Below are 23255 nucleotides of genomic sequence, written 5' to 3'. Positions count from 1 at the left end.
CAAAACTTAAAATTGATTTAATCGTTTTGCCAAGAATTTCATTAATAAACGAATAAAATAGCAGAAAGAAAAATGATAAATATTCAAGATATATATTTGCGAAAGAGAGAACACATTCTTTAAATTAATTTTTTATTAAACGTATATGAGGACAGCAAAGTACTTGTTATCTAAATCTCTTCCTCGGGAAATGCGAATTTATTCACGAATGCGAGAGAAATATGAATGTAGGTTAACTTTAATGGATTTACAGTAGGTTAACATAAATGGATTAATGGACGTGCGTTAGTCTCACAGGATACAATTTTCTCCGTTCTAATTTTTATTCCCAACGTTTCGGAGCGGAACTGTTTTAACAATGGCCATAATTACGCGATGCACACCTTGCTATTCTTCGGCAGCAGATTGTAACACATTAAGATACGCTTTTCAAGAAATGTAATCTGGAGCCAGTCATGATAAAGCATTCACTAAGTGATGCTATCACTTTCCTGCCATCTGCGATCGCTTCTGGTGGTTAAAAGGGTTCAATCTTTGCCATTACATTTATTATTGCGAGCATTTTGCGATTTAAAAGCATCAAGCCTGCTTTTAAACCGCAAAATTGTGTCTGCTCTCGTCTCGCAAAAAATCGGATCAATCACGAGCGATTTTGAGAAACGATTATTAGCTTTCGTTTGGTGACATTATTTTACGTAAAAAATGTGGAGTCGTGTGTCAATGTCGGTGCGATCAGTATAAACTTAACTAAAGAAAAAACTTCTGCGAAAGCCTGATAAGCCACGAGGTATTTCACACTCGGACAGCCTTTTGTATCGCGCGGGGCGCTAATGTAGCGTTATTTAACTCGGTTAGAAGTGCTCTCCCCTTGACTGGACGGGCGTCTGCTTCGCGGGGAACCCCTGAAAGAATCCCGGGGTGCTCACCGTCCCGTGAAAACACCGTGCGAGGGCGGTGACACGCATAAAATAGCCGGCTATTTCGTCTATAACACGTCAGGTGGACGATCACGCAGAGTTGCTCTTTGTCAATCGTTTAAATTTAGATAGCCATGTGAGTGAGATTGCCATATATAATTTCCATGAATTTTATCGATAATATACTCTCAAGCATACACATATAATTATTATTAATAATTATTATATATTTAATTGATAAGTCAGAACCATTTTTCTTGTCTCGTTAAAAGTTTTTCCATTAATATAATTTTGCGGAAAAATGAAATGTTTCCAACGAATAGCTGGCTATTCGGAGCGATCAGTGCTACTTTAAGAACGCCGATAAATTTTCATTCTCACGGAGGATGAATATCGATTGAGTAGGTAGCACGTGCCAAAAGGCAATATCTGGCGAATATGTGAAGGAAGTCGCATACATCGGGGTCAGTACAGCGTGAAAATAGAATGTAAAGTGCTCGCAGGCCTTCCCGACTTGTGCTGACCGACCACGAGGCGGCCTTAGACGCAATAGGGTGGTTTCCACGGGGGGTTGGTTTGACGTGTATGACGTGCCGGCCACGTGACCAGCCTGCCAAGTCGACAATCACTGCCCCGCACTACGCGGGGCGAATCTTAAGTATGGAATATTCAAATAATCTCGGCGTTGCTTTTCCGCTTCGGGAAACTGACAAAGATTTTTGCGCGATTTACGATAGTACTAGATTTACGATAAAATTTAACATAAGAAAGTAACTGTCAAAATGACGCAACATAAAATATCATAATCATCCTTGTCAAGAAAGAACTGCAATTTTCTGCGCGCTTAATAGTATCTCTTACCTCATCTTAACGATTTAAAATTCTATTGTTCGGCTCTTTCCCCTCGGAAAAAGATGTAAAAATCAAATTTTGCTCAATCCGCGGGAAAAGTTGTTCATAAGAGGCCGGGAGTGGTCAGTACGTGGGTTTACCGCATCATACATCACTGCCAGTCGAGCGGCAAAGGGTGCCGATGCGAAATGGTGTCGTGAAACTTCCCCTAACGCTCTCTTTTATATGCATAGTTTCATTTCCTCATCGGAAATTTACGGCAAAGATGGAACAAAATTTCCCCATATTACACTGTAATCTCCAATCGTTGGTCATAATTTATTTGATATATTTGCAGTTAATATTTAAATGTCACTTTATTTAGTAGACCTTTTTTATCAAAGATGAATTAAAAAAATCTGCTTTTTAAAATGATTCTCAATCTTTTTTTTTTTGAAATGTTTGAAAAAGATATTCAGAATCATAAAAAAAAAAAAAGAATTTCACCAAGACTCTTAAAACTTTTAGAGAGATTACCAAACAATCTGCATCCAGCAACGGCTGCGTTTGATCGAGAAGCACGTGCCGAAGGGCCCGCACATTTGCCTTCGTCTAACGGTATTACGGTATACACGCGTTGATGATGACGAGCGATGACGGCGGCGACCTAACTGTTATCCGGCCGACTGTTTACCGATCCCCTGCATCTGCCGCGCGATCGACTATTTTCGTTTTCATCGCGCTGCAACCGCGGCTAATGGCGCCGCATGCGTCCGAGCGTCTCTCGCTGCTTACCTGGACCCTTAATTTCGGGTTTCGGTAGGAGTTCCGAGCAACAATGATCATCGAATTTCGTCGATCAATAGCTCCGGGCTCGTCGCGCTCGCCGCAACTCCAAATGAACGGAATAAATTAGGTTCCATCCGCCGGCGGAATCCGTAATATCTGTTTAGACATTCCTTATACAGTGTTGAGGAATTTCTCACTTAGATGTAGCTAATTAAGAACGAATCTATTACGAAAGAATAAATTGTTAGATCGTTCTTTTTATTTGGGATTACTATCTTTGAATGTTTTGTATCCATTAATAAACAACATTCTTTTTCAAAACTACATATCTCAAAAAAAAAAAAAAAAAAAAAAAAAAAAAATTGAAAGAAAAAATATTATATTTTAAAAACAGATTTTTAAAGTAATTAATTTGTGACAAAAAGTCTATTAAATAAAGACAAAAATCGAAAAAAAATGAGAAATTGCAAAAATTCTCTGTAAGAAAGCATAAAGATTATTCTGACGTATGTAAGAATATGTAATTACAACGAATGTATATTGGAAGAGTGAAGCTAGAACTGAGATTTAAACGTTCTGCGTTTAATCTCAGTTCGCGCAAGGATTCTTTCGAGTGCATCTTGTCGCGCGTTGTTCAGGACACGTATGTGCGCGTGCGTAAAAAAAAAAAGACACGGGCGAAAAGGGGAGGAAGGAGGATGGCCACGTGCCTCCTCGTAGCACGCGACCAACCTAACGGTTTTAGACTCACCCCACACACGCCGCGCTTGAAAACCAGTCCACCCCTTCTCTCGTCGTCACCCTTTGCCGAGCCGCCGGGCAATGCCGGTTTAAAACACGCCAGACGAAACACTGTTATTCTATTGGCTCTGCTATCTATCCCCTTCTGATACCCTCCCCTTTGATACGCTTCTCTCGTCGTCTACAGTCTCGTCTCGGTAACTGCCGCGATTCTCGACACCAGTCCGGACAATACTTATGCGGCTCGTAGTCCCTCATGCCAGGAATCCTGACATATTTTCAACTGTAGTTTTTATAGATTGAGTTTGTTTGAGTACTTGTAAGAAATCGGGTTTTATTCTTTTATAAGTTATAAGATTTTAGAATAAATCGAACAGATATTAATTAGTTTGCACATTATTTGCACATTATTTGATATTCTCTGTCATTCTCTCGTTTTGTCTCTAAAAAAAATCTCCAAATTATAATACATATTACGTTTTAGTCATATTTTTATATGAATTAATCATAAATCTCATATTGTATTAAAACGCTCAACGTAACGACGTAGAAACCGATCGAATCCGATTCTTATGTCAGACATTTCCTCACGGTAGTGAGGATCGGGTCTCGCTCTGAATGAAAATCGGGGGCCCGGCCAAGCATAATCGAATGACGTAAGGCCCTAATAAAATCGTAAGTCGGTTGACAGGCGGTGCATATACCTCGAGAATAATAGCCGGGGAATTCCTCCCCCGTAACCCGGGCCGGGTTGCATTGTCGTCGCCTTACGTAAGAATGGCGACGAAGAAACGACGCGTAGGGCAGATGCTGCTTAGACATTCGGTCGCGTTGCTACACGAACCAGAAAGAAGAACGGCCGGCAGGAGAGGAACCCGGCTCTAATGCGATCTGCCATCTTAGAGGGGTGCGTCTCGCTGTAAACGCGAGTATAAAATCGGGGAAAAGAGATTCTATAACGATGTGAGAAACATGTACTCGCGCTGTTGTCATCTTATCGTCGAGTAAGAACATGCGCAAGCGATCGCAATATTCGCAGCAACAACGAAAGAAAAGTTAGTACATGATATCAAATCTCATATCTATTGAGATATTAATAGATCGTAGTTATTATATAAATATTAATAGATTTTATATTAAATAAAGAAGCGTTATAATAGTAAAATATTTTGTAATCGAATTTGGAATTTGATTTGTCTGCTGATGTCGAAACTTATTATTTCTGAATGTATTCAATTCTCCAATCGAGAAAATAGATTTCACATTTTTTCATCGCTCGAAGAAAATCGAAGTAAAAGAAAGTGCGATGAACTCGTCGGCAAGTATAAGACTTTACGCCAGACGGTCCTGGCAGGAGCGTCTGTGCAGCTCGTGATCCCAATATGCGGCAAATTAATTTCTGAGAAAGAAGTATAATTATACTCGGCGTCACGAACGTTTAAACAATCGGTTGTAGGAAAGAAAATTCCCATATTCTCAAAGAAAACAATGGATTCTAACAATACAATGCTTATGCATATTTAATGATACTTATAGTCAGCAAGTGTTATCTTCACCGATGAATATAATTTTTTACTCGATTAAGATAATCAGTTGCGATTGAAAAAATAAAAGATAGAATTTGTTTACTATTTTATATATCACTTTATCACGAAAGAAGGAATTGCGAAGAAAATTGATCAATTATGAGACCACCAAGGAACAAAGAGAAACAATGCAAGGAAGCGAAGGAAGAAAGAGCGAATCGCCGACGAGAGTGAAGGTGAGGTGCGACAGAGATCGCGAACTCGCGGGTGCATCGAGACTGCGTGCGAGGGAGGGCGAGGTAGATGAAACAAGGGGGGGAAAGGGGGAGAAAATACGGGATGCAACCGCGAAATCGGACCGAGCCGTGAAAATAACGATTTCTTCTTTGTGATGCGCTCCGCGTTAAAGTGAGAAGGGCCGGTTGCAGTAGGAGGGATTCATCATCGGGCCCGCGTGACTCGTCGATATATTTTTCTCGGGATGCTCCTCGAAAATCGATATTTTATGTAGATCACGCGGAAAGGGCAGCACGCCCTCATCGCCGGTGGCTATTCTCGCCTTGGCGAACAAAAACACCCTGAATTGGAGAATGAGCGGAAGAACGAGAGCGAAGGAATAGGGGGGAAAAAAGATGAGAAGAATCTATAGGAGAAACGGATGAACAGAGAGAGAGAGAGAAAGAGAGAAAGAGAATCACCGTTTAGGGAAGAGATTTTAGTTGCACGGTGCCGTAGCCAAATTCATCCAGAAAATAGAACTTTTTCATAACAATTCCTCGCTCACGAGCGGAGAAAGCAGTCTGTCGCTATTCATTCGCCGAGTCCGTCAATTTAGATGGGAATATATACGCTACTGTTCTGTAAAATCGTAATATTATGATGGAATGAATTGTAACGTTAATTTTACAAAAGTAATTTTGATATCTAATTTAAGGTGAATTATTTCGTTTCAAACTCATTGATTAGTAAATAGCTTTTTGGAAAATGTATACAATCTCTATAAAAAAGAAATTAATATAATTCGTAAAGAAAATAAAACTTTATGTGCAAATTTAATCTTAAGTTTTTATATTCTATAAAAGAAACGCGTATTTTTTTGACAAGAAATAATAGTAAATTCTAAAATTTAATAATTAGTAATAAAATTGATTATATTACAAAGCTATTAGTGTTAATTGACTTAATAATTTTTTTTGTGTTAAGAATTTTGTCAACTAAATCCTGAATTTATAAAAACATTCCGATTTCACCAAACATTATTTGTGAGACATCTGTTGAAACTTTTGATTTTTTATGAATTATAGTTGTGGGAACTTTTGTTCTGCTTATGATGTGAATACAATATTTATGAGAGGCGGTGCATAATTCAGACGTTGGTTTGTATGGATATCAGAGAACACTGTTGTGCTACTTTGGATTGTTTCTCGTACTGTAATTTGAACAATCAAAAAATGTTGCATTAGGACTTAACAATGCGAAAGAGACATGTTCTAGTAAAAATTATCTTCATTAGAGTATCTTCATTTGCAGTGATTTAGCAATGCAATGTTTCTATTTTCTTAATTAAATTTCGATCAAAAAATATAAATTATATTTTCTTTCCCTTATTAACTATTTTCATTTTCACGTTATTATCCAATTATAATGTGTGTGTATTTTTACTCGACTAATATTTGCATTTAAATTCTTAACAAATTTCTCTACCTAATAGGCGATAAATCGCCATGATCAATCTCCTTTCTTGCTATCAGATTTAATCGCAACAGCAGGTTTTGGCGAAAAACGCGTAATCCTCGGTGCGGCGGCTCTTCAGGTGCGTCATTGTGCCATTTTATCACCTGACGGACGTGACTCACTCTCTAATCCTGAGAGATGCCCGCGCTCGGGTCGTCGGCCACGTAGTTTTCGCCGTGGGTCACGCGAGAAGAGAAGCGGCCGTTCTTTCGAGAGAGAACAAGAGAAAGAGAGAGAGAGAGAGAGAGAAGGCGAAGGTCGCCGCCACAGCCTCGCATCCTCGACCTCCGTTCGAAGGAGCGGGCACGTACATACAACACACACGGAGGCTGCATCTCTCCAGCTGCATGCACTCCCCCACCGACGCACGCATTCGCTGCGACTCGACGACGGACGGCAGTGTTGCTCTTCTCACGTGATCGCGATCGCGCGAGTGTGCGTGGGTGATGGATAGATGGTTACCGTGTCACTCGTGCGAAGCGCTAAACGGACTTGAATGGCCCGAAATTGCACGGGAGACTGCATTGTGGCCCCCGCGTCCGCGCACAATGGACGGTTGCGCGAGTGTGCGCATGCCGGTGTGTGTATGCAGATGCGGGACACAAAGAGAGACCGGGGGGGGGAGGGGGAGGGGATCCGTCGGGAGATAACGATCTTCCAGATGATCGACGTTCTTTCGTACGGGGCTCGATATCGAATCGGGCCGGCTCGAGATCGGCGGGCGGATCGCGCTTTCAATGTGCGTGCTTCTTTGTGACATCCGATTGTAAGATCGCAGAAGTGAATTCGCCGGTATTTTAAAACCAATAATAAAACTGTCGTAATTTATTTCTAGAAAAAAAATTATACATCTTTATGAGAGAAATGGAATGTTTGTTTGAAAGACTAAACAAAAAGGCTTCTTAAATCTTTGTATGACAAAATGCATTTTTTTTTACCTGAAAGTCTATTCTTTTCGTAACCGATTGGGCAAATTTATAGAAATTCGTTAAAAGTCCGTTGACCTTCGTCCTTCTTTCTCTCTCTCATAGTCTCAGTAACATGCGTCCTGTTAAAAAAAGACTCTACGATATATATCCGTTGGCTTGTTTTTAAATCATCACCTCTGATTCGTCGAGAGCGAAGCGTCGGTTACTCGCAAACTTGCTGGAAAAAAAAAAACGAAGAAAAACCGTCGCTTCTCCTCCTGTCTCTGTGTGCGATTCCGCACATACGTGCGCGGTTACAAAGAAATAGAAATCAATCGACGGTAGTTTGATTCGCGAATTATTCTCTTCTTTTCCGTTATCAAAAACGTCGCACCTGGTTAATACGGACCGCCGCCATGTTTAACGCGTTACTTTTACGGTAACAAAGGAGAGCAAGGGTAAAGTCGAAACCGGTAAAAATTACCCCAAAAATCTTGGACCCCTTCTTTCATCTCCCCACCTTCAGCGCGCTGTCTTTCCTATCGCGGAGGGGCCCGCAGATTCTCACGGAAAAAAGCGTAATTTTCGATGAAAAAAGGGAGGGACGATGCAAATTCGTGGATGAAAAGGGAAAGCCGCGTGTGAGCCGCGCATGTACCTGCCGCATGTATCCTGCGTGATGGAAAGAACGAAGGAAGAAGGGTCCAAGATACGCGTTTACCTCGGGAGAGGTAGAAGACGGAACGAAATTTTATAGGGATTCCATACCAATGCCGTGTGTTCGCCCGTCAGTTTCCTGGAGGTATCCTACCTGACCTGTTGCATCTTTTTTTTCGTCCTTTTTTTTACGATTTTGGGGGAATCCTCCCATCAGGTAACCGTCAGATGGAGAGACGAAAATCGGGTCGGGATCCCCGAAAAGTGACGCGCTCGCAGGATTCACAGGATTTTGAATTCCTTCACCTCTCTTCTCTCTCTCTCTCTCTCTCTCTCTCTCTCTCTCTCTCTCTTTGCCTCCGCTCTTAGCACACCAATAACGATCGTTCCCGGCATCCATATCCCGGAAAGCACATCCCCGCGTCGGATCCGAAGGATCGTCCCCACCTGCGTCCGCGGCAGCGCGTTTTTATGAGGCTCTCGCGAGCGTTTATCTCCATTTTCGGTTTCTCTCCTCGGCTTTTATCCCGGAATCGAGAGTCGATGGGAAAGCGCCACGAAGAAGAGAAGCGACTCCAAATGGCTAAGCGACTTCCACTTTTTGGCATCGCTGACCCTCGTCCCCTTCCTTCCCCCTCCCCTTCCTCCCTCTCGTCAACGACTTGGCTCTTCCGCGGTTTTCGTCTTTCCCACAAAAATGCGAAGAAACAGCTTCTTCTTATGTCTTTAGTCGCGGTTGATTGCTCGCTTTAGTTTACGTATTCTCGCTATTACGAAAGATAATTAAAGATTACGAAGAATATTTAAAAGAATATTCTAATTAAGCAAGGATGCGTGCAATTTTTACATATATGGCAAAACTATCAAGGCAAGTGTATTATTTAATGTAACTTTTCAACTACATTATATATCTTTGTAACTTAAACTTTAAATAAAAAAGTATATTATTTAACTTAACTAAAGAATATAGTTTTATCTTTTAGAAGTTTTATTCTTGTTCGAAAAATCTTTTTTCTTTCTTTAATTTTAATCGTTTATCATTTAAAAATTATTGATTCCTCGACAGTTTTGCTAAGGAAGAATCAATTCTAAATTGATTAATAAGGAATCTATTATTAAAAGGTCCTTTGATTTAAAACATGTTGTATATATTTATATTTAATCATATCTGATATACGCTATATAAATATAGAAATAATTCTCAATGAGAATTATGTACTTTCTAATAGCACATTTAAAATTTTTATCACTTTAATATTTATACATACATGTACGCGTTATAATTAGATGTAATATATTACAAGTGTACAAATCTTTCTGCAATTAGTTATATACAATAAGACATGTGCAAGAAGTGCGTTGGAAAAAAATCCCAAGCTTTAACGATCCCGATAATGTACGAGGAGTTTCGTCGCTTCGACAGCGGACGCGAGCATGCGCGACATATGACGTTGGGCATCATAAATCCCTTGAAAGTAGCGTATCGAAATATTTATTAAAAATCTCGCGTGCGGACCAATCGCGGCGCGTAAGCCAGTTTTCTGCGTATCGGTTCCGTGCCATTATCCCGACAACCCCGGCGCGAGCGAGATGAAGGAGACTCTCGGTAAAGGGGTGGCGAGGGAGAGAGAGCAGTCATAAGATACGATGATGGATGCTCGCGAAGGGTTGCCGTATTCGAGTAAGGAGGAGAAGGCACACCGAAAGGGCAAAAGGGTTCGTTGCGACCAATCGGTTCGACGTAACCGATGCGCCCAACCAATCCCTGGGACCGGTCGAACCACGTGGTGGTGGGGAGGGTTGATGCGCCCTTAGTGGCACGGTTTCGTTGCGTCACTAACATTCGTTCTGTATCGGTCCGTCGACAAGGACCGGTGTATCTGTGGTGATCATCGCAATTCCATGATTTCTTTATTACTCTTTTCGATTGATCGTGGAATCGTATAAATATTAAATGAGGTGTTGAACGAACGATAATTACATTCAAACGCGTTTGATTCAAATTTAGTGAACGTAATTAATACGAAATTATCTCGTGCTAATAAAGGTGGAAAACCGTCGGATTTTTTCTTTGGACCGAAGTGTGCAGCCTCTTTTCCATTCCGATGTCTTCCGAAGCGGGATGAGATCGTGTCGATCGATAGATCAACCTGGGATCGCCGAGCGCGATCCTTTTCGCTTTCGCGCGAAAAATCGAACGTCGTGTTGTTGGACCTCGAGAGACGTCTCGATGTAGGGACGGTGAACGGACGAGACGAAACTATGATGATGTTCTTGGAGGAGCCGAGAATGATTTTTGCGGATATGCGTCTTCATGCTACCAGCACACCGACCACTACCCCCACACATTATCACCACCATCGGAAGTATAGACCGCAGAATAACAACAATTGTACGGCGAGAGCGATTTTTTTAAATAATTTTTTTCTCTAATAAATTTGATAAAGCATGATATGAAGTTTGAGAAGACGCGTTTAAAATATCTTAAATTTATATCTAAATATCGTCTAATAAAATTAATGTATAAAGATTTACATACATTTATTAAGAGATGAAAGATTGAGGGCGTATATGTATCTCTAAATTATTTTTCATGAAATTTTTTGTTTGCTCTTGTTACAGATGCAGACTTACACGGTGATGTTGACGGCCCAGAACTCAGCGGTGATGACAGGAGTATCGCAAGTGATATCCATGATGCCACCGAAGCGCACTTTGATAATGACTCTATGGACTCGGACAAGGAAGCCCTCAACTTGGTAAATTACTTAATTCTATATATATTTCCTATATTCTATTTTATTTTATTATTATTCCTATTCTATTTTATTTTACTCAAATTGGAGTCAATTTTATTTTGAGAGAACCTTAAAATATTTTTATCTGATTATATCAATATTTTATAAATTTATTAAATTTACAATTATTATTAGAAAACAGAGAATTATCAGATAGAAACACTATCATGCAGTCACACTGCAAGTTAACGTTTCTGATAATTTGCACGTCATATTGCATGCGCAAAGTTACTACAACTGTTTAGATAATATGCGCGAAATTAGTTGCTCTTTTTGGTTTCGAGACTCATGTCACAACAGATGATATACATTCTTAATAAGGAACATTTACAGCCAAATGATTAATCATTATGAATAACGGTTATATTATATAAAACATAAAAAAACACATCTTAATAATATAACGAATATATAATCTCTGGTTGCACCATCTCATTTCATTCTATTATACTCTAACATAAAAGCATCAAATTCCCTTTAGTTGTAAAATTTTTAAAAATAGAAACTAAAAAATAATTTTACTAAACATTTTTTTTTAAATGAATTATATTTATTTACTTCCGTTTTTGTATAGAAAACGTTATAAGTGTTTATAGGGATTTTTTAAACAAATGTATTTTGATTTTAATTACTTCTGCATTTTATTTATTTGTTATTATTAATTAATATGTTTTCTTGTACTTAACTTGTCAATAACGTTTATAAAAAATGATTTTCTTGAATGATTCAACTTCAATGGTATTTTAATTCTACTTATTTTAATGAAAGTGTGCTTTGTCATATGACGTATTATCATACGCCACCTGCGTGCGTTGCTTAAATGTATCAACAACGGTACCAATACCATTTACGAGCGTAATATCCGGCATGCTTTCTTTCGAGAGGAACGTCCCGGTCGTGTCTTCGATTTTTTCTTACGGGACGCTCTCTCTCTTGACGGGCGTAAAAAGCACTGGCGATCAATATTTGACAAATAAATAAAGGAAGCCACTAGCGAGATGAACGACAAGAAGGGACGACGACACGTAGGGAGAGTAGGTTTTATAAAACACAAAAGAGCTCAGGATGGACCATAGTGACCAATATCCTGACCTGGCCGAGTGTAAACACGGCTTTGTTCGACGGCGAATTTACTCTGTAATATTAGGGAGGGTGGCCTTCTTCGCGTGACTCTCGGCTGATTCTTCGTGTTCTCGGTCCCACATTACAGTGTGAAATGCGTTATACTCCGCATTTCGAGAGAGGGAGTCAGAGACTGTCAGTTGATAATCTCAAGCGATAAACCATTCAATCGTAGAACTTCGAGAGTCGTCGGTATATCATTTGACTGATCGTAAAGACTCGTGATCTTGACTTTTAACTTTGGAAGATGTGCCTTTCCCGAGTTGCAGATATTTCGATGACGATAATAAAATACACATTTATTATAATTTTTCTGAATTTAATACATAAAATTATTGACTGACAAATATTGTAATGCAAATTCGACGACATTACTTCAGGTCACGGATGTCTCGCAACGAAATAGTAGTAGCGGTACCAGCGGCAGCGCGTCTCCGCCGAGTTCCGTAGTCAGCACCCAGCTTACGGGTAATCATCAGCAGCAGCAACACACATCCAGCCAGCAGAACAACAGTAATTCGCAGGCAGCGTTGGCCGCTCAACTGGTCGGCCAACAATTGCTCATGCACGGCTCTCTCGGGACATTGAGATCGCCACAAGAGATCCAAGCGTTCGCCTCGACGCTGCAACAGCAACAATCGTTGCTGCAACAACTCGCCATGTTACAGGCCAATCCGGCGGCGGGGCAGCTTCCGGCACAGGCGCAGTTCTTTCTGCAAAATCAGGTGAGTTTATAAAACTCGCTCTTTGATGTAGATTAAAATAAAATAGAAAGTGAAGGAGGTCGGAGGAGGTTGTATTTTTCATCTTCATATCATATTGTTGACATTAATATATTAACACTACCGATAATACTAATCTGTATCGAATTATCGTATCCTTTTGAATCGCACATTATAATTCATGCCGTGGCGATTTTGACGGTCGAATCAAGAGCCGATCGGCGTAGATTGTCGAAGAAGCGACAATTCGGTCCCAATCCGGTTGTGCTATCTGATCGGTGCAGATCCGACGAGAACGAACGTCTTATTCTTTCGCGGACGGCACTCTCGTGATTCGACGTTGAGATAACCGGCTTGGCGACGGCACAAAGGAGGCTGGGGTGCTGCCTTCTTCGTTTAGGCTTCGCGCGCGTAGCCGATGCAAAAGCGTCAACTTACGATCACATCAAGACTGTACTTGCGCTCCATTACGCCGCATTAAAGTCTCTTCGAGAGTAATCATCGAGTCTCTTTCGACGGCCTTCCAGAAGGAGGCTGCTTTGCCTGATATTTATTCAGATTGTACATGTTTCTATTTTTTGCGTGGACAATAAAAAAAATATATAAATTCATCGTAAAAATATTAGTCGAAGAAATCTTAATCGTTAATTGGATATGACAGAATGAAAAAGAGATGTGTAATAAAAAAATTTGAATTTTAAAATACTTAAGTTTTTAATAAATTATTAAACCTATACTGACGTAGCGATATAAAAAAAACTTATGAAACAGGTAATGATTGAAAACGTATCCGGAAAAAGAGTACAAAGAGATTTCCTGATGTTTCTCAATAAATATCACATATCGAGCCTTAAAACGTGCTTGACGATCGTCGAAAAAGAAGCGACATATTTATCAGTCGTCTCGCAGCACGCATTTCTTGGATGAAAAGAACGTTTCACGATTTTCTCACTATTTGTTCGTCGGATCTTTCGAATCGAAGAAGAAGGAGGAGAAGGAATCGATCCACGATATCCGGGGATACCGTTGAAAAACGATCCTGTTTCCTGGATCTCTCGCTCTCTCTCTCTCTCTCCCTCTTTCCCTCCCCTCTTTGTCCCCTCTTCATCCGTGCGGGCCTTCTCGCGGACGATTTGAATGGACCAGGCTCTGCATTTACGAAAAAAAAAAAAAAAAAATGCCTATAGAAAATCCGTCACGACGTGCGCGTGCAACTATATAGTCTCCCGGAAAAATCAACAAAACGACTTCGAGCTTTAGCACATTTAATGGGCGGCCGCGTTCTTCATGTATTATACATTTATTGTGCACGCACATGTACACGCATATTTGCGCGTAGGGCCCGTTGGATCCTAGATCTTCCCCGTCTCTTTCTCTCTCTCTCTCTCTCTCTCTCTCTGTCTCTCTTCTTTCGAAGATACCGCACAGTGCCACAAGGCGAGCCCAGGGCCCTTCGGCACCTTGCCACGGGGTGCCTTTTGTTACCTCACACGTGGCCAGGATGTTTCCTTTTTCTCGTCCCGCTTCTTCTCCTCCTAAGCTTTGGAAGGATTCTTTCCCTATGTTCCTCCTTTTTTTTATTCACGCGGAGCATTAAGAAGGGCACACGACCTTCTTCACTCGGGGAACCGTTTCGCCGAGTACAACCTGCCTCTTCCAACCCCTTCGCGGGCGGTTACGTGTGCGCGCCACGTGAGGGCCTTTGTGGCTTATCTGCCGCAACAGACATTTAATTTCTTCATTCGGAGATCACCTTTTGCGGGTCCTTTCGCTTTGATCGTCATGCCTAACAAAGAGGATTTCATAGTATCGTTTAACATGATATGAATCAATTTTTTCCACATCCGAATAATTATGGAATCATTTTGAAAATTATTATATATATATATATATTTATATATATAACGTAATAAATATCATTGTAATTTTTAACGAAATCTCGGGAATAAATTAAAATAATAAAAAATATTATGTATTTTATCTTGTTTTTACTATATATATTGCTTTTATGTTTATTCGCACTTTTTAATTAAGTTTCATAAAATTTCATGTATATCTTGACTCTTTTTATCAATCATTATTTTTAGAGTGCACAAATATTCACGTTACACATATCTAATATTTCTATAAATAAATATTTAATAATAAAATTTGTAAGATATTATGGAAGATCAGTCGCGCTTAAAAGTAGATGGATGTCTTGGGACTTTAAACGATAACCTGTCGCGGTTGATCCCGCACGTGGCTCAACTCGAGGCGTTTCCGTAGGGTGTCTTCGCGGCCACAATACGCGCATAAACTAGCTGCGCGTATGCCAACGACACGCGACCAACCCCGAACCCTTTCCGATTTGTGCCCGCAACGCGAGCGAGCCTCTCATTCTCATAATCGAGCATCATGTTCCTAAGGAAAGGGTGAAGATAATCGATCGGACAGATTCGACCCTTGGAATTATATATATATATTTTTTGTACCTGTATATGCGACACGTGCCGCGTGTTCCAACGTGAAAACACTGAGGCATTTATCTTCATCCGAGATTGACGGGCGTAAAATTGAATGTAGCATCTACCTAACTATGACTTTGAATCGCGAGACTCGTAAAAGAGAAGGAAAAATTCTCATTACGAGTAAAAACGGAACATAGATGACCATTATATTGATTTTCACCAATGGTCGTCGACGTCTTGCAGGGGCTGTTGCAGAGCGGTGGCTATCCAACAAGACCGAGTCATCCGCGCTCACAGTCCATGCAGGTACGGTTTAAAGTAGAATCGTGTCCAGGAATTGTTAATTTCGCGAATGAAAATGACGCAGATTATTTATTATACTTGAATATAAAAATTTCTCTAAAAGTGATAAGAAGATTTAAAATGTTTAGAAGAGTCTCGATACAACTCTAATTCGCATGTTTATAAATTTTTATATAATCGTGAGCGATTCTAATCATTTTATGTATTTAACTTGAATATTCCGTTTGAATGCGTTTAATTTATAATTCTAAGAAAAGAATTAAATATTACTAGGTGCAGCAAGCGGTAGCTCAGGCAGCCCAGCAGCTACAGGCTCTGCAGAAACAGCAGGCTCTTCAAAACAGTGGCAGTTTAGTCGGGCGAAGTTTGGCGCAGAGATCACCACCACCACCGAGCACACCACCAGCAGTAAAACCGGTAAAGTTAGAACCCTCTCCGGAGGAGACAACGGATCTCGAGGAACTAGAACAATTCGCCAAAACGTTCAAACAGAGGCGGATCAAGCTTGGTTTCACCCAAGGAGACGTAGGACTCGCAATGGGCAAACTCTACGGCAACGACTTTTCACAAACTACCATCTCCAGGTAGCTATATACTCTCAATTCAAACTACGATGAAATAAATGAGAATAGTTTTTATTCAGATAACGCAAACTTTGAATTATATATAATTTGTACATAATAAAAAATAAAAAAGTTACTTTAATTAATTTTAACTTAATCGAATAACGTTTTAATTTATTAGCTTTAAATTAGATAAAATTAACACTTGTGCATTTCAGGTTCGAAGCGTTAAATCTTTCTTTCAAAAATATGTGCAAGCTGAAACCACTACTACAAAAATGGTTGGAGGATGCCGATAATTCCTTGAACAATCCCAATTCCCTATCAAATCCACTTACGACACCGGAAGCGATTGGCAGACGACGGAAGAAAAGGACATCGATAGAGACTAGCGTGAGAGTGGCTCTAGAAAAGGCTTTTATCCAAAACCCAAAGCCCACGTCTGAGGAGATAACTATACTAGCAGATAGTCTTGGGATGGAGAAAGAAGTAGTTCGCGTATGGTTCTGTAATAGGTGAATATTTTGAGATTATTGGAATACAGTTGTATCATAATTTCTATTTTTTTTTCCTTTCTCAAATATATGCATTATTCTCAAATATATGTATCATTGGTTTTTATTTTCTTACACAGAAGCAAATTGATATATAATTTATATTTCAGAAGGCAAAAAGAAAAGAGAATCAACCCGCCAACGGCAGCGATGGGCAGCCCAACGATGACGTCGCCCGCGCCTTCGGTGTTCGCCTCTATCGCCAGTTCCATGTCCGGCAGTCCTCTAGCCCTTACAACGCATTCTTCCGGAATGGGACATTCGCATCCTCACCCAGCATCTTTAAATTCATCTTTGCCTCTAGCTTTGGTTGCTTCGGCAGGCGGCAACTACCATCCGCTAAACAGCAAATCTCATGAGTGACACCAGGAAACGACCCATCAAAGGGACGTTCTTTATCATCAGCATCATCATCAACAGCACTCACAGCAGCAACAGCAGCAGCATCACCATCATCAGCAGCAGCAGCAGCAACAACGACGTTTGTGCAATCTACCAGAATTCTATCATTAGCCGATAATCTGATTTTTTAAAACTAGTAATGGAAGTAATACTTTCAAAAAATTGGATAATAATTCAAATTGAAATTTAAATCACAATCAGACTTTCTTATTTCTTTATACGAAACCGAGTGGAAGAATCGTTTGTTCAGCTTGATTATTTTTCTTCAAATTTTACTCCAATATTACTTAAATATTTCAATGGACTGAAAGAAAAATCAAGAATAGACAAATTAACTCGATTATGATGAATAAAGAATATGAAAGTATGATTGTATTTCAAATCGATAAGATCACAGTCATTGATGACGCTAAAAGAATCATCAATAATCGTGATCTTTTGATGATATCATTTTAAATTCAAGTACGAGAAATAAAAAATCCACGAAGAAACCATAAAGAAAATTCAAAATAGGTAATCAGTTTTACAAAAAGCTAAATAAGAAGTGACTGAATGTATAAGCAAGAATATTAGTGAGAATGTAAGTGTGCGAAAATGAGAGTTAAGTGAAATAATATAAGTGAGTGAGTGCATAAATCCATGTTGGTCATTAAATAATCCGGAATTGTTATAAGTATCTAATGAAAAGTATACGAAGACACGCTGCGTTTTGAGTGAAACACGAAAATTGATAAGACAGTTTTTATTGTAAATGTGCAACAAACTCTTTCGGATGCACTAGTGCACACTGATGCATATTAAAGGCTATCGTAAAAAAATCACAAAGACATAAGTATGATATGTAAGTGGCCGATTCTCTGCTAGATGCTCAACATATCTTATTATATTGATACATTATTATATGTTAAGCATTCCATCAATCAGAAAGACGCTTATATTATTTCTTTACACAAGTAGTGTACGGCCGATTTTAAGATGCATCAATACACACTGGAGCATTCAATTGCGCACGCGAATCTGTCAAAAGATTTTTTAGGATTGTAGGTCAATCAATATCAATTATAAGAGATTGATTATTATTTTTTTTTATATAACTTTGATAGATTTTCAAACATAATAGCTATAATTTTTTTATTTGAAACTATTCAATACCAAATTATAAACGGAAATTGCATTTGAGGTTCTGCAATTGAAACGTTTTAATGTTAACTGTGAGGTAACAATAACAGAAAAAGTTTAACAACTTTTTCATTTTTATCTTCTAATTGCAACGATACTCATTAAATTATATATACAAGAACATCTTTCCATAAACACGAATTTATATAATTTTTATAGAATTATTTTCTGATATATTTCAGCTATATAAAGATGGGATTAAGTAATACTGATAACACTTGCAGCATGTTTAATTTTATAATAATTTTATAATTTTATAGGAATTTTATAACTTTATAAGAATTTAGAAATAAAATAGCATCAAAATGTAATCAAAACTTTCTCTGCTGCAATCGAATCTACTAAGTATTGCGAAATACAATATCATAATGTAATCGAAATTTTCTTACAATTAAATTTGAATCTTTTATATAAATACTTAAAAACGCAATAATATTTGAGTGGAATCGAAATTCTATAGTATATATACATATATATATATACAATATATTTATATGTATATATAAGATGATTACAATTCACATCCATTATAATATATTCTTTAAAATTTTAAATCTACTTAGATATTATGTTATACAGTATCCCTAAAAGATTCAAATACATTTTTATAAACTTTTGATTACATTTTGATACTATTATGATTTGCTACATTTGTTTTATTGTTTTACTTTTTGTTTTATACTTAATTATATGAAGTTTTTATATTGACGTTAAATGCATACATGATTTTTATATTGTTCGATTCCAACAAAGTGATATTTGGAATTATATATGATTATAATATTGAGAGAACTAATTGTAAGATCCATAAATACGTATTAAACTTAGTCCCATTTTTACATTTACATTTCGGGAGTTGATAATTGAATTTATTTGTCTCTTTTTGTGCTCTTTTTACTTCTAAACCAAAGTTGATATCGTTTTTAGCACTGTCAAATTAATTGAGTAGTCATCTAATACCCTGATACATTAATTCTATGTGACTGTTGAAATAAAATTCGATCGGCGATCGATCTTTTCTTTTCGTCGTATAATTGCATAGTAGTATATTTTAGAACTCTAGCATGAAAGAATAATATTTTGTAAAGATATTTGAACGATTTTGGCCAATTTCACGCTGGCAGAGAGAATATCATATTAATAATTTCTTTTTTTTCTTGTCAAGTAGTTTTAAAAATGATTTTATTCAACGGCACATCTTTGGCAAGCAGGGTTACGGTGTATCTTAACGGCAAAATGCGGCGAGGTCCGACAATACAGTTGTACATATATATACACGTAGGCGTGTCTGTCATCGTATCGTACATATCTGTGTCACAGGGCTGTATATACTATTACGTGAGTTCAATACCACCGAGTGTTGTACCGAGAATCGCGATGTCCACGCGCGGTGCCGAGCTCCGAATTGAATCACGATCGATATACGTTATAATTCATGCCAAAGTATATTGCCTGTACAATAAGTATTATGTGTGATCTATATAAAGGTGTACATTCGAGAACGGGAGAATTTCGTAAAAAATTCGGAGCGACGTGACGCGCGTGGGAATATTTGTATGTTGATGAGAAATACATATTTCGTGCGAGCGATAGTTGATAATATTGTAGATAACACGGTACCTAAGTAATACGTAATGTATATACAATTATTTACACTATATACATACATGCGAATTATATGACGTATGTATATCCATGAATCGAGAGATTGGCGCACGAAAAAGAGAAAATTCGGATCTTTCCGATATTTTAGAAAGAAAAAAAAGAGAGGGAGGAAACCCCTTTTTTATGAAAATACAATAAGATATGTAATGTATTTTAAAATATGTTTTTTAATGTATTTTAATATATTTTTTGATGTATAAACGTTTCTTCTGTGCGCTAGATAGATAGAACTATCGATTTTCACGCTCGTTAAGATCATGCGGTTTCCGGTGAACTCTCGGTGATTAATTAAGGGCTATGATTTTAGATTATAGATCACACAGGAAACGAACGTGATAATATTAATCATATACTTATTCCTAAAACCCATGCGTGTGTATATAGATTTCATTATCAACGTACAGAATTTTGCGTAAATGTATACATATAACGATTATAATGTCACATGAGTATCGTCGTATATAAACTTGTGCATGCATCGACGTGTGCATATACATGTATACATAAATGTATAAACGTTGTACATATATATAGTACATATATAATAGCATAAGATAGGAAATCCGTTGCGTCGGACTGTTAAGAAATATTATTCTCATCGTCATGTCATCATCATCATTATCATCATCTGTGTTAATTGAGATTACTATGTAATCACACGATACATGCTACTGTTATTAATGTCGCTTGTCGTGTAAATTGACTTTTTACGTATCTGCAACCAATGCTTTACTTTCTGCATATCTGTACATAATTCCAAAATGAGGGAAACGCGCGCGAACTGTCGATCCAACAATTTGCACGACACTGTGCCAGTGTATAATTATGTTGCGCTGCAAAATAGCTCCTAACGTAACAATAATATTTTCATATGTACGCGTTAGCTTTAATTATGTATTTCGTTTTTAATTTGTTATTTTAACGAATCCGGATAGTTAACGCGTTTAGAAAATTCCTTCGCAATGAGAATTTGTGCAAACTGTTAGATTATGTAGGAGCAATACGTTCCCTCTTCGACTCATTTCACCCCTCATCTCATTTTTCTAAATTCCCCAAACTCCCAGAGTCGTGGACCAAGCTATAGCGAAAATGTCGACAAAAACACGCGCGCGAACAGAAAGGCGAACTATAATAAGACGAGAGGAGAGAGAGAGAAAGAGAGAAAAAGAGAAAAAGAGAGAGGTGAATAAAAAGAGTTCCTAAAGCCGTATATTTGTTGGTAGATGCGCGGACGACGATGAGTGAAAAGAGGACAAGAAGGCAATCGGGAAGAGGAGATAGTTAAACGAAGAGAGAGGGAGGGGAACAAGGTTTTCTACTTTTGTTCATCAGGAGTGCTTGTAGATAATTAACAGGATAATAATGTAAAGAGATACAGATACACCCACTCCCCTCTCCTCGCTACGGCATCATTGTCGATCGATTTATTCGTTCGATATGTTATAATGCATTCGATATGCGATACACGCAGATGAATAGGCGTTTTATTGATGATCCGTATTAGTTACATTCATTAATATAATTATTATTAATTATTATTAATTATTATTATTATTATTTCATTATATTTTAACTTTTATTATTTGAGAATAAAAATGCTAGAGAGCTTTCAGTTACTTCAGCATTTTTTTACCATTTTTAATTTTCTGTATAGTCCCGCTCCTTCAGTCCCTTCGCAGTCACACATTTCAGTTTGTATTTTTGTGTAATAAAAAGGATATAGAGAAAATCAGCGTGGATTAATATCGATGAGAAATATTGATTTCCTAGCTTTGGCGATCGCCGCGCGTTCTTTATCTTTGCGACCGTGGTGTCGTGATAGAAATGTATTTTTCTCCTACCGTCCCGTCACCTTCTCATCTGTGTATATACTACCTGTATATATACAACTTGTAGTAGTAGATAAATAATATTCGATACGCCATATACATGCATAAGAACCAATTTACGATCGGACGGAATAAGAAGCAGAATCAAAGATACATCGATAAAGCAATTTTTAATTCTAAATTATTTTCAAATCTTCTATAGCAATATCAATAGTTAATTATAATTCTCAGTATCAATTATCAGTTATAAATTAATAAAATTTATTTGGACGACAGTTTGAATACTTAAGCAACATATTTGTTGCTCTCGTAAAAGCTATCTTTTATGAACATTAAATTTAGAAGCAGGTAAATAAACGCAAAAGAATTACGATTATCTGCTTTTTATTTCTATCCACGATAATTGGCTTAAGACGATCCTAGATGTTCAGTAATTAGGAGAAAACGAAGCTACAATGCTCCGAGTATACCAATTAGTCGACTACTCATAGAAGAGTTTATATTCTCGACGTAAGACACCATTTGGATACTTTAAACCATGATGGTGCTAAATGTCAATTGAAGAAAACTCAGATAAAATATAATTTAAAAAAAAATATATAAATATCTAATCTCTTTTAATAAATATAAAACTCTGTCTCTCTTTGTGTAGTAAATTATCAGAGAAGTACTATGACATATAAATATAGATTGTTATAAATTCTTTTCATTCTTCTAGAGAGACAGATAATTTTATTTAGTACATTGCGTGATTAAATAAATAATTGTAAATTGCCTCATTTTCGATATTTTACTTATTTCGCGTTTAGAGTATCCAATTTCTTGACGTCTTCGCGTGGAGGATTATAGGATTATCATAGGTTTTACTAACGTTCGATGTGTGTAACACGTTATCACGAGGCACATAACATAATCGTGTAAGAGTAATATACGCGAAGAGCACGGTATGACAGTTCTTAAAACGTCGAGACGATTGCAGAATCCCGTTCAAACGAGAACGAGAAATCGTTTGACTATTTTGTACTAACAATAAGAATTATCGACTATACACGTCTGTGACGAAAGCGATCACGAACGACGATGTCGCAAATTTGCGAGTCTTTCCGTCGACGGACTGTAATAATTAGACAAATTTCTTGCTATAATGCATGTCTGTGCGATTATTGTTTTTCATCTTTTTGATGAAAGGATAATCTTTATAAAAGAGAAAGAAAGACAGAACAAATGAGATAGAGAGAAAGAGATCGAAAGAATGAGAATATTGAATGGTGTATAAATAAAATCATATCAATCGTAAATAGTTCGTGTTATCTAGATATACTACGATTATTACGATTATTATTTATCACAGTATGATTAGCGAAGAATATTGTAATTGTATAATAAACTGGGTCACATAGATCATCTCTGCTGTCCCAATACTTTTTTATCTTAATTCACATATGGAGAAAAATTTGAAACTATTTTTTAAACTTTATATTAGTTTTTTAAAAGAACTACGATTTTTTATTTATACTAATTACAAAGCAAATTTTCTTAACATTGGTTAAAGAAACTTATTTTAT

At 37.7% G+C, this 23255-nt stretch overlaps 1 protein-coding gene across 4 annotated transcripts in view; it reads left to right on the top strand.

Moving 5' to 3' along the window:
• Nucleotides 1–18650, top strand: part of LOC140669791 (uncharacterized) — a 124248-nt gene extending 105598 nt beyond the window's left edge. For 2 of the 4 annotated variants that reach the window (XM_072899904.1, XM_072899906.1), the window contains exons 5-11: nucleotides 10151–10495; nucleotides 10726–10862; nucleotides 12404–12748; nucleotides 15439–15501; nucleotides 15772–16082; nucleotides 16280–16576; nucleotides 16726–18650. In XM_072899904.1, coding sequence (XP_072756005.1) covers nucleotides 10151–10495; nucleotides 10726–10862; nucleotides 12404–12748; nucleotides 15439–15501; nucleotides 15772–16082; nucleotides 16280–16576; nucleotides 16726–16978 — 1751 coding nt within the window. In that variant the 3' untranslated portion in view covers nucleotides 16979–18650. The remainder of the gene's footprint in view (nucleotides 1–10150; nucleotides 10496–10725; nucleotides 10863–12403; nucleotides 12749–15438; nucleotides 15502–15771; nucleotides 16083–16279; nucleotides 16577–16725) is intronic. The other 2 variants (XM_072899905.1, XM_072899903.1) reach the window with 2 other exon arrangements.
• The last annotated feature ends 4605 nt before the right edge of the window (nucleotides 18651–23255 follow it).

The sequence above is a fragment of the Anoplolepis gracilipes genome, chromosome 9 (genome assembly GCF_047496725.1).
Source record: "Anoplolepis gracilipes chromosome 9, ASM4749672v1, whole genome shotgun sequence".
NCBI classification, from domain to species: domain Eukaryota; kingdom Metazoa; phylum Arthropoda; class Insecta; order Hymenoptera; family Formicidae; genus Anoplolepis; species Anoplolepis gracilipes.
The sequence above is the reverse complement of the archived record's forward strand: the minus strand, read 5'-3'. Positions and strand labels throughout refer to the sequence as shown.